The sequence below is a fragment of the Ochotona princeps genome, chromosome 17, assembly GCF_030435755.1.
Source record: "Ochotona princeps isolate mOchPri1 chromosome 17, mOchPri1.hap1, whole genome shotgun sequence".
NCBI lineage: Eukaryota > Metazoa > Chordata > Mammalia > Lagomorpha > Ochotonidae > Ochotona > Ochotona princeps.
This window is the reverse complement of record NC_080848.1, coordinates 44,193,278-44,205,318: the sequence shown is the minus strand read 5'-3', so window position 1 is coordinate 44,205,318 and position 12,041 is coordinate 44,193,278. Positions and strand designations below refer to the sequence as shown.

The following is a 12,041-nucleotide window of genomic DNA, read 5'->3' as shown; positions in this document are numbered from 1 at the left end:
CAATAGCGCCCTGCCTCTGCTCCCGAGGGCACTTGCACCCCCCACCCAGAGCCCCAGCTCTGGCTCTGCACGCAGCGGTGCCCTGGGTTGCAGGCGCCCTGTTCCACTTGGTTTAATGATCAATGAGTGCTCCACTGGAAGCCCTTCCCGACTTGGCTTCCCTCAGCCACTCCAGCTCAGACAGGGCACCTGTGGTGCGGGCAGGATGGCGGCTGACAACTCCACGGGTGACCTCCATGCTCCGGGGCCACAGCTGAGCGTGACCGACATCATTGTCATCACCGTGTATTTTGCCCTCAACGTGGCCGTGGGCATCTGGGTGAGAGGTCCTGCGCGGTGACCGTGGCCAGCTGGAGCTCTGGTGTGGGTGCTGGGGTGGGAGCCGGGCCTGGAGCTCGGAGTTCAGCCTCTGATGCTCCTGATCCCAGCGCAGTGAGGGCCACCTGGCGTGCAGGCAGCGGAAAGCCCACCTTGCAAAACTTTCTGGCTTTGGCTTGCCTTGTAAGGTGACTTCCTCCTGGCCTGTCCCTGTTGCCCAGGGGATCTAAGAAGTTATGGTGACAGCAGCAGCAGCAGCAGCGACTGCTACGAACGTTTATGCAATAAAATATGAAGTCAGGGCCTGGCGGCGTGGCCTAGCGGCTAAGGTCCTCGCCTTGAAAGCCCCGGGATCCCATATGGGCGCCGGTTCTAATCCCGGCAGCTCCACTTGCCATCCAGTTCCCTGCTTGTGGCCTGGGAAAGCAGTCGAGGACAGCCCAAACCTTTGGGACCCTGCACCCGCGTGGGAGACCCGGCTTCGGATCGGCGCAGCACCGGCCGTTGTGGCTCACTTGGGGAGTGAATCATCGGACGCAAGATCTTCCTCTCTGTCTCTCCTCCTCTATATATATCTGACTTTGTAATAAAATAAATAAATCTTTTAAAAAAAATATGAAGTCACAGGCAGCTCAGTGCTGGCTTTGGCTCTGCCCTGGGAGTAAGCAGCTTGTGGACCTGAGTGGTCTCTGCCTGTAATCTGGCTAGGTCTCCTACGTGGGTGCAGGGCTTGAGCTCTCGGGCCCTCCTCTGCTGCTTTCCCAGGCACATTAGCAGGGAGCTGAATCAGAAGTGGAGCGGGGGGGGAGGGTTTGGGGAGGGGCGGGGGGGGGAGGGTTTGGGGAGGGGCGGGGGGAATTCCAGTGCATAAAAAAATAATGTGTCACCTAATGCAATGAAATTAATAATAATAATAATAAAAAGTGGAGCAGCCGGGACTTGAACTGGCATTCTGAGATGGGATCACAGGATGCAACTTAACTTGCTGGCTCCAACATCTCAGCCACCATGCTGAAGATCCCCTCCCGTATGTTTTGTAATTGTCACTGCTTTGGGGCACCGTGGGATCATGCCCACAAGAGAAAGAACTGTCTGCCAGGCCGGACCAGCTGCTCCCCCCTCCCTCCCTCTGCCCATCTCCTTACTCTTAACAGTGTTGAGTTGAACATGGAACCGTGAATAAGCCCTGGAGGAGTCGTTCAGTTCTCACTTTAAAACCAAAAACTGGAAATGATTAAACGCCTGCAGAGGAAGGCATGTGGAAAGTTGAGCAAGTCCTGTGCTGCCCAGGGGTGAGCCAAGGGGCAGATGCAAAATCAAAGCCGCCTGAGAATCTCCCAGGAGGTGCCCAAGGGTGTGAGGAAGCCCAGGGGTTGTGAGAACATTGGGGCGATCATTGGTGCCTTCAGCCCCATGTCTAAGCTGAATGAGTTAGAATCCGGCTCTCTTCAATTCTCTGAAGTTGATGGAGGTCAGGAAGCTGCAGAGGAAAAACACTCAAAGATTAGAAAAATATATATATTTTTGTTATTTAACTGGAAGGGCAGATTTAAAGAGAGACAGAGAGAATGATTTTCTGCCTGCTTGTTCACTCCCAAAGTCGCCACAACGGCCAGAGCTCAGCCGATCAGGATCCAGAGTTTCTTCGAGATCTCTGACATGAGTGCAGGTCCCAAGGCTTTGGGCTGTCCTCTGCTGTTTTCCAGACCACAAGCAGGGAGCTGGGTGGGAAGGAAAGCAGCCGGGACACAGACAGATGCCCCTGTGGGATGGCTGCAGGTGGCTGGCTTTGCACAGCAGCAGTTTGCCCAAGCTCTGTTGAGGGAAGAGCCGCAGCCATGTGCCCGTACATCCTGTGCAGTGGCGGAGGCTCCTGGAGCCTGTGATTCTCTGTGACTACACCTCCCTGGGGTTCTCACAGCTTCTGCTACAAGTGGCATGGCCCATGGCCAGGTGCCCTCATGTTCTGGGAACTGCACCTGCATGCAAGCCTTGGCTCTGTTCCTGGCCAGCAGATGGGAGTCCTCAGGCATCAAGCAGCACGTCCAGGCAACACAGCCGGGACCACCTGTGGCCCCTGGTGGGCATCGCCTGCCTGGTTGCCCTCAGCTAAGGCCAGGAAGCAGTCCTGGCAGGCTCTGACCTCGCGCTCACCAGTCGCTGACCGTCCTGGGACGAGGCGCGAATCGTTAAGGACTGTCACAGGCTCTGTGTGCTTCCACATCTCCGGGTCTTTAGAATTTGGAAATCGGATAGATTTGGGATCACCCAACCCATTGATTGGGAAAAAGGAGGCCCCCTTTAAGAAGGAACAAAGTGGGCAACTGGCAGTGCCCTCTTGGGACTCTGAGCAAAGGAAAGCCATAGGGAGAAAGCCCAGGTTGGGGGTTAAAGTTACACAGTGCGCAGCCTACACGGCTAGACATGGCTAGTCCGGCCGGGACCGGGAAGGTCTTGACTGTCAGTATGCTGAGGGCACCGCACGTGTGCCAGGGTCTGGGTTGAATTCCTGGTTCAAGCTTCTGATGGCTCCAGTGGTGGATCCCTGTAGTGGATCCCTGCCGCCTTCATGAGGAAGGGACCGAATCGGCTGCTGCCAGCGGAGGACTTCCTGAGACGAACGCCAGGTGGCAGCATTGCCCCTGCCCGCCGCCGGCGCAGACGTCACTGGCTGCAGACGTGGAAGTACAAGGATTAAGGAAGCAGCTGGTGCGACAGCTCAACGGGCTAATCCTCCCCCCTTCAAGTGCCGGGATCTCATATGGGCGCCAGTTTGTGTCCTGGCTGCTCCACTTCCCATCCAGCTCCCCGCTTGTGTCCTGGGAAAAACAGCAGAGGACGGCCCAAAGCCTTGGGACTCTGCACCCACGTGGGAGACCTGGAGGAAGTCCTTGACTGCTTTACCAGGCCACAAACAGGGAGCTGGATTGGGAGCAGGGCTGCCGGGATTAGAACCGGCGCCCAGTGAGTGTGCAAGCTGAGGACATTAGCTGCTAGGCTACCATGCCAGGCCCTTCACCTGTATTTCTGAGAAGTCGAAACCTGAGCCCTTGTAGCCTGGGGCGTTGGGCCCGACTCTAAGGTCCCCTCTGCCCTTGTCCTCATATGAGAACAGGCCTGTGTATTAGCCCAGTCTCCTTGTCACCACGTCACCGGGAAGGCAACTTTGAAATGGCCAGTCTGCCTTTCGGCTTGCTGCTGTTGCCTCCTCCGGTCTGTCTGTAACACCACCCTTGTCTGCTTGCACTTACCCCATTAACGGAGGCTGAGAATGGAGCTGGGATTGTCCAACTGCTGTGGGCTGGAGGGTGGCGGCGTCCTGGCACCGTGGGTTGGGCTGCTGCTTGACATACCTCCAGGTCACATATTGTGGTTCTGGTTCGAGTCTCACTCACTTACATCACTGATCCGACTCTCTGTTCCCGGGAGGGTGGTGGGGGGCTTGAGTGCTTGGGCCCCTGACACTCAGGGGGAGATTCTGGCGGAGCTCCTGGCTCCTGGCTTGAACATGGCCCAGCTCTACTTATTGCAAGATTTGGGGAGAGTGAATCAACAGATGGAAGAGCTCCTCTCTCACACAGATGATAATAAGACGTCACTGGTCTGTCTGCTGTTTTGGAGGCGCATCCAACTTGAGCCATGTCTCAGAACTCCATTCCTTTTTCGTGGCTGCATAATATCTTACCAGCGGTGTTTTTCTCTTGATCTCTCCCTTCCGTCCTTGCAGTCCTCTTGCCGGGCCAGCAGGAACACGGTGAGCGGCTACTTCCTGGCCGGCCGGGACATGACCTGGTGGCCGGTGAGTGTACCCTGGCTTCTCCCCGAGGTGTCTTCCTCATCCAAGGTCGCTGCCCAGGTGGACTCAGCAGAGCAGGCCTGAGGCGGTGGGACCCACCTGCTGCTGGGGCTGGAGAAGAGGGCTAAGCTCCTGGGAGCCCCCGTTCCGGCTGAGCCCACGCCTGCTCCTTCTCTGTGTACTTGGCCATGGTGCATCAGCTCAGGGTTACAGTCAAAGCTGTAGGAGTTGGGGGGGCGGTGCGAGGACGTGGCCTGGGCCGGGGACCTGCTCTTGACGGTCTCCCTGCCTCTCTTCCAGATTGGAGCCTCCCTCTTTGCCAGCAGCGAGGGCTCTGGCCTCTTCATTGGACTGGCAGGCTCGGGTGCTGCTGGAGGCTTGGCTGTGGCTGGCTTCGAGTGGAACGTGAGTGCCCAGGACCTGCACCCCTGGGTGGGGGCGGCTCCTGCTGAGTGTCCTGCTGAGCCCTGAGTAGGATAGATGGGACCACCAGAGGGCAGCTGTGGGCCTAGACTGCAGCAGGGAGCCTGCGTGGGGGAAGGCAGGCCAGCAGACTGTTGGTCCCCATGGAGGCTGCCCCTGCAGGCCTGTACTCCCCTCTGTCCTGCAGGCCACGTACGTGCTGCTGGCTCTGGCCTGGGTGTTTGTGCCCATCTACATCTCCTCAGAGGTGAGTCGGCTCCTGGGATCTCAGGCCCCACGGGAGCTGAACTTGGGCCGGGTTAATGGTGGTGACGGGCAGGACCCCCATGGCCTTGTGCGTGCAAGGGGTGGGCTCTTGGCGATGGAGGTGTTATTAGCTCAGGTTACATTTCTGTCCTGAGTTCAGGCAAGCCCACCTGCCCTCAGCCTGTTCCATGTGGGCATGTTTCTGCTGCTTGGCACGCTTCCTGTGGGGACCTGGGCATACCTGGGCTACATACAGCCTATACACCTGTTCTATACACTAGAACTACACACCTGAACACACCTGTGCTGTAAAGCTGAACATCACACCTGGGATGTGTACCTGTTTTGCTCACCAGGGTTGCACACCTGGTAGCACATCTGTCTGTATTGTCCTTGACTCTGGTCCCGTTAGTCCCAGCCCTGCCGTCACTACACTGAGTGGATTCTGTCGCCTGGGCGTCTCTCCGTCTGTCCCCGGCTCTGCTGCTCACAACCACCTCCCCCTCCAGCTCTCACACTCCTAGTGTTTCTCTCCCAACCTCGTCCCCAGCAGTGGCTCCTCCAAGCCATTCCCCAACTCAGCTCCCAAGAAGAAACCTCAGCACCCCCAAACTGTCACAGTGCAGCTGACAGCATGCAGTCAAGGCCCAGGGCTGGGGGAGTAGCATGCAGGTGGGGTGGTGGGGAACATCCCGTCCCGGATGCCAGCTGGCGTCTCAGGGGGCGAGCGCTTAGCCCAGCTGCTGTGCCCCCAGATCGTCACCCTGCCTGAGTACATCCAGAAGCGCTTCGGAGGCCAGCGGATTCGCATCTACCTGTCTGTCCTCTCCCTGCTGCTCTCTGTCTTCACCAAGATCTCGGTGAGCTGCGCCCGGTTCCCCGGCTTCCACCTCAGTGCTTGTCACGGCTCGGGAGGCTCAGGGCTACGGGATAACAGCAGCTGGCCTACCCCCAGCCTTTCCCAGGTGGTGGGGGCCTTCGGCTGGGGGCTGGGCAGGAGGTGTACAGGAAACCTTGTGGCTACTGCTTGGGTCCAGCTTCTGGAAGGGGTTGGGGTGTCTTCCCTGGGTACAGCACGCAAGTGGCTCAGGACTGACCATAAAGGGCACCAAAGGTGTACGGTCTTGCTTAGCTCCGCGTCAGGCTTTCTGCTGGGGTGTGGGTGCAGTGGTGACGGTGGGTGGCGTGGGGGACCTGCCCTGCTCCTAGGATCTTTGGACGTAGGAGTCTGAGGGAGCGTGGACTTCCCTCCAGCTCTGGCTTCTGAGAGGATCTTGGTCCTTCAGCACCTGTGTGAGGCAGGTACGAGGCAGGTGGGGACTGTGAGGCAGGTGTGTGGCAGGTGTGTGGCAGGTGTGTGGCAGGTGTGCGGCAGGTGTGAGGCAGGTGTGAGGCAGGTGTGTGGCAGGTGGGGGCTGTGTGGGAGGTGCTGGCAGGGTCCAGGTTTCTCCTTGGTGGTGAAGGTGCCCCCTCTGGGTCTCCTGCTTTAGCTTGTGGAAGAAAATGGCAGAGCTTGCATGGGGAGGCATACACGCCGATTTCCACAGGGAAGGACACGGGTGCCCAGGGCGAGAGGTAGACAGCGTAGGCTGTGCCTGGGATGTGCGGGGGTCCTGATTAGGTGCTTGGGGTCCAGGCAGGAAACAGCATTAGAGGCAGAGAGGCAGAACAGTGCTGGGGACCAGGGCTCCAGTGTTTCTAGGCTGAGAGCACCTATTGGAGGTTCCAGGCACTCAGGATATACAAGGTGCCCTGGGGGGCGAGCTGTCCTCAGGGGAGGGGCATGGCCAAGTCTGCAGGTCCCTGAGCTCGAAGCCTAAAGCAGGAGGTTTGGGTGGGACTTCCAGGATGAGTAGAGGAAGACCCCACGGAGAGGGAGTGTTGTTCTGGCCACAGCCTGGAGCAGCCGCTTACTCAAGATCGCCGGTGAATCAGGCCATGTTCACAGTCAGAAGCCAGGGCTCTGCTCCTCTCTGCCCTTGCCCCAGGGGGACAGCCATCCAGTAGCAGCCAGGATGTGGCCGCTCCAACTCTACTTGTGACAGGGTGACTCAGCGCCCCCCAGACTGTAAAACGGGAACGAACACTCACATCAAGGCTGGGCTTGCGAGCCAACGCTGGCACTGCCTTCCAGAAGCCACGCCGGCACTGCCTTCCAGAAGCCGAGGGGGAAGCTCCAGGATGCTAATTGCCAGGCTGGGTCTGGGAGGGCACCGTGCCGCCCTGGCCGGCGGCTGCGTCTGTGCAGTGAGCCCTGTCTGGAGTGAATCCTGTCCCTGACCTCATGGAGAAACCTGGGGACCTGCTGCTGTCCTCCCGGCTGGCAGAGAGGCACTGGGCTAGCAAGGTGTACAGCTGCAAGGAACCGAGGTCCAGGGCCATGCCTGGGGATGCCGGGGCCCTCTGGAAGCCAGGGGAAGAAGGCCGGATGCAGCCAAGGACTGCGGGGTCCAGGGTGGGATCCTCTGTGGTATGGCCCCACCACCTTCCTGCTCTGGCTGCAAGCCACTCTAGCCACCTGACCAGCCATGCTCAGCTTACATGTCCGCAAGGCTCCCTCCCTCTCGTTTATTGTTGTTGCTGTTGTTTAAGTTTTATTTATTTTTATTGGAAGGGCAGATTAAATTTACAGAGAGAAGGAGAGACAGAGAAAGATCTTCCATTCTCTGCTTCATTTCCCCAAATGGCCTCAACAAGCTGGAGCTGAGCCGATCCAAAGCCAGGAGCTTCTTCCTGGTCTCCCACATGGGTGTAGGGTCCCAAGGCTTTGGGGCGTCCTCGACTGCTTTCCCAGGCCACAAGCAGGGAGCTGGATGGGAAGTGGAGCAGCCAGGACAGGAACCAGTGTCCATATGGGATCCTGGTGCATGCAGGATGAGGATTTAGCCAAATCTGTCTTTTTCCCCTTAGATTAAAAATTTTCTTTTTATTTATTGGAAAGGCAGAGTTAGAGATTCCACCAGCCTGATTTACTCTTCCAAATGGCTGCAATGGCTGGGGCTGGGCTGCTCTGACGCCAGGAGCCAAGAGCTTCTTCTAGGTCTCCCATGTGGGTGAAGGGGCGCAAGGACTTGCGCTGTCCTCTGCTCCTTCTCAGGTGGCTTAGCAGGGGGCTGGACTCGAACCAGTGTCCACAGGGGATGCCAGCATCCCCTTGCGAGCCACGGCTGGTCCCTCCCTTCTGCACACTCCGTGTCTTTGTGCACTGAGTGCCCCTGTCCTGCTGTTTGTTTCCCCTCTCTATCCCAGGCATGTCGGTCCCCAGGGCTCCCTTATGTGGGCTCAGGAGCAAACTCAGGGCTGAGAGGGGGAGCTCTGGGGCAGCAGGTGGCCAATGGAGGGTGTTCAAGCCTTGCTTCCCAGGCAGGAAAAGGGAGTGGCAAGGCCCAAGAGGTGGGAAAGTGGGGGTAGGGACTGCAGCCTGCTGAGAAGGGGAGCGGCATTGCCCAGAGCCACCCAACAGCTGCAGGTGGGATGTGGAGTGTGGTGAAAACAAGACGTTCCACCTCTGCGGAGATAAGCTCAACTGGAGGGCAGGTGCCTTGGGGTCAGTGCTGCTCAGCCATGGTGAACATCACAGAACAGACCAAGCAGGGAGGGAGGAAGGTGGCTTGGGTAGTGGGCACCAGCATGGACCCCAGCATCCTTCAGCCCAGGATGCATTGCAGCCAGTGGCGTCCACTGCTTACTAACCGCCCGCAGGCTGGGCGAGCCCTGTGGGTCAGCCTCAGCCGGTGCCAGTCAGCCCCATGCAGCACAGCCTTCTCCCTGGGCCCTGGACTCGGACACTGCTCCAGCCTTGGGCGTTCTGGGTGGGTGTGGGAGGCTCAGCCTGCAGCTGGGGTGTGGCCTCAGAGCCCTACCCCAAGGGCTGCTGGCTGTTTGGTCTCTCTGCCTGACTATCCCACAGGGGTCAGCACTGGGTGTCATACACGATTGGGTGTGACCCTGTGTGCAAAGGGTGGGTGGGTGGGTGGGTGGGACAGCATAGGCCCTGGGAGGACCCAGCAGACACAGAAGGCAGGAGCAGGGCAGCTGAGGTGAGCAGGGACCAGACCACAGGGCAGGAGCGGGCAGGTTGCTGGGCTGAGCATGGCACCGTGGCCAGGCCCTGCTGGGTGGCCAGGAGGGCGGCCCTGACTCACCTTCCTTGGGACATGCTATTCCCTGGAGCAGTCCCGGGGTTTCGCTACCGTGGACAAGTTTCTTCTGTTCTCTTGGGCTTGCCTGCCCTGTCTGGGCCTTCAGGGGGTTTGCTGTGCTCTTGGCCTCCTGGGAGCGAGGCGAAGCTGCGAGTCAGCCACCTCGGGATCCCACCTGACCTTTCTGGGATGTCACCTACTGTGGGTGGCAGTGGAGGGGCCAAGTGCTGCTGTTGCAATTACTCCAAGTGATTGTGTTGGCTCCATTTCACAGCTAAGAGCCACTGAGGCCCGGGGGTGGAAGGGACTGACACATGGCAGAACAGGGACATGGAACTGGGTCCTCACTTCTCCTTAGCTGCCTGAATCCAAGGGAATGGGAACTGTGACTGCAGAAGGAAGGGGCGATCTCACCCGGGGTTCTTCCTGGACTTGCCACGCCTGCAGCTGAAGCCTGGGCCTTCACTTGTGCTGTCTGCACTTGGCAGGCTGCTCAGCTCTCTGGGGCTGCAGGGGTGAGGGTAGTGGGCGAGGGGAGTGGGGCCCGAGAGAGCTGGCAACTGCACAGTGACAGATCTGGAGTGGAAGGGGAGGTTTGGGCTCTGCCTTGCTGAGGGGGGCAGCTGGGGCGCAGGGAGGGTCTTCCTCAGTGGCCAGAGGTGGAGCAGCTGGCTTTCTAGAAGCTCCATGCCAGGCTTGCTCTGCCCTGGAGTGTCCTGGTAATTCCTTCTTTTGATAGCTGCCAGGCACCTTCCTCGGACAGCCGGGGGATTTTTCACCCCTGCTTGGGCCTCAGTTTCCCCTCCAGCCAGATGGAGAGGTGAGAGCGGAGGCTTGAAGAATGCCCCCTGCTCTAATGTTGAGCCCACAGGCTTCCCTGTGGGGGAGGGGGAGTGCAATGAGGAGTGGGTCTTATGCCTCCTGAGCTCCAGAAAGGAGGGGGCCTTGTGCGATCCCAGGCCGGCCCCAACCTTCTCAGGAACCTGTTGGCCCCCGGGGACACACCTTTTCTGGGTCCCCCAGCTTTGCATGGCCTCCCCCTGCAACTCCTTTTTTTTAAATTAATTCATTTATTTAAAAGTTGGAGTTACATCAGAGAGAGGGAGAGATCTTCCATAGCTGGTTCACCTTCAAACAGTTACAACAGCTGAGACCAGGCCATTCCAAAACCAGGTGCCAGGAGCTTCCTCCAAGTCTGCCTCCTGGGTGCAGGGGCCCAAGCACTTGGCCCATCTTCCACTGGTTTCCCAGGCGTCTCAGCAGGGAGCTGGATTAGAAGCTGTTCCGCCGGGATTTGAACCAGCGCTCATATGGGAATGCCAGCATTGCAGCTGGCAATTTCACCTGCTGTGTCCTAGAGCCAGACCTTGCAGCTCCTGGCTTCTGCCCAAGGCCCCCTGGCATGGAGGGGATTGGGCTTCACTTCTGTACAACCCGCTCCCAGGTTCAATAACAACGCAACTGTCAGGGGAGCATCGGCCACTGCGGACTTTATTGAGAACAGAAACGTTCCTGTGCACGCCGACATGGCACAAACAGCCACTACCCTCCTGTTCACACAGTGCCTGTGTGCCTGTGTGTGTGTAGGGGGACAGTCTGTCCCCCCTCACCTCTTCCCCTGTGGGGCACGGAGGTGCAGAGAGAGGACCTTGGCCAAGCTCGGCCCCACAGCAACTCTGACCTGGGGCTTCACACAAGGCTCGCTCTCTCCCCAGTTGGACCTGTACGCCGGTGCTCTGTTTGTACACATCTGCCTGGGCTGGAATTTCTACCTGTCCACCATCCTCACGCTCACTGTCGCTGCCCTGTACACCATTACAGGTAGGACGCCCTGTGGCAGGGTTGAGGTGGGGACCTGCACGTGGCTGACCCAAGGGGTGGTTGGGGAAGGCAGGCCACTTGGGATGTGGCGCCTGGGAGGTGGCCCAGTCGGAGTGGGATGGGCAGGAGTTTGGAGGTCAGCAGCTTGGCCAGCTGTAAAGCGCCTGGGCACGGCAGGGCTGTGATGGCCCGGTCAGGTGCTGCAGGGTCCAGCCCACCTTGCAATGCCTCGTTCCCACCTACAGGGGGCCTGACCGCGGTGATCTACACGGACGCCCTGCAGACGCTCATCATGGTGGTAGGGGCTGTCGTCCTGGCCGTCAAAGGTGAGGGTGGGCTGTCTCTGCTCTCAGCCAGGTCCAGGCTGGCTGGGTCTTGCCATTGCACACTGCCCAGCTGTCACCAGCTTGTGGCCTTTTTGCTGGCCGGCCAGGAGCTGACTCAGGAACACAGGGTGGGGCCACGGCCCCGAGGGCTTGGCAGCCAGGTGGGGCGGAGGTGTGGGTGTGGAGACACACAATTAGGAGACCACGGAAGTGTCCCAGGCACCTCCTCCCATTGTCTAAAGATCCCGTGCAAAAGCCCAGGAGGTGCCACCGTTGCTGCCTGCTGCCAGACAAGCAGGGAGGAGCGGCCAAGAGCTCAGCTCAGTGAAAACCTGGTGGGAATCTGGGCCGGTCTGGGCATCCAGCCAGCTAGGTCCAGGGTGGACAGGAGTGGAGGGACCAGGCTGGGCAGGGCCTGGCTGCGAGGTAGAATAAACTGAGATGGGGCAGATGTGTGTGTATGGAGTGTGGGGGAAAGACCCCCCTACCTAGTGCCCCACGCCAGGCCTGGTCCTGGGAGACTCCATTTTCCTTCTCTATGCCTGTGGAGGCTGGGGCCACATCAGCACTGGCCAGGCCAGCTCTGTAGAAGCCAGGTCCCTCAGAGACTCGCTCCCCTCCCCCCCCAAAAAACATTTCTGCTGCTTCTTGAGGGAGCAGCATCCCTTTCCCCACTGCCTGGGGCTGGCAGGAAGCCCCTCCCTCACGCAAGGCCAGCAGGACACGGGGAGGGAGAATGCCCGGGTGCAAAACGCTCATTTAATAGCATTTATCTTAAATATGATAAAACATACATTCAAGTGCACCCTCTTGAGACCTTTCCTTCAGCCAGGAAAGGGAAGAACCCGCGTCAGGTGGGTGCATGGGAAGCGGACTGTGACACAAGGGTTGTGGGGGTGGGGGGGTGTGCGTGAGCCGGGTCACCCACCCACTCAGCCTGTGGTGTCTCCCCCTCCCCCTCCCCTCCAC

The 12,041-nt window shown here is 59.1% G+C and overlaps 1 protein-coding gene across 3 annotated transcripts in view; it reads left to right on the top strand.

Annotated features, from left to right (window-relative positions):
- Window positions 1–205: 205 nt before the first annotated feature.
- SLC5A10 (solute carrier family 5 member 10) overlaps window positions 206–12,041 on the top strand; it is a 45,515-nt gene continuing 33,679 nt past the window's right edge. For 2 of the 3 annotated variants that reach the window (XM_004599375.2, XM_004599373.2), the window contains exons 1-7: window positions 206–319; window positions 4,046–4,117; window positions 4,415–4,519; window positions 4,725–4,784; window positions 5,539–5,643; window positions 10,641–10,746; window positions 10,992–11,072. In XM_004599375.2, the coding sequence (XP_004599432.2) occupies window positions 206–319; window positions 4,046–4,117; window positions 4,415–4,519; window positions 4,725–4,784; window positions 5,539–5,643; window positions 10,641–10,746; window positions 10,992–11,072 (643 nt within the window). The remainder of the gene's footprint in view (window positions 320–4,045; window positions 4,118–4,414; window positions 4,520–4,724; window positions 4,785–5,538; window positions 5,644–10,640; window positions 10,747–10,991; window positions 11,073–12,041) is intronic. The other variant, XM_004599374.2, reaches the window with a different exon arrangement.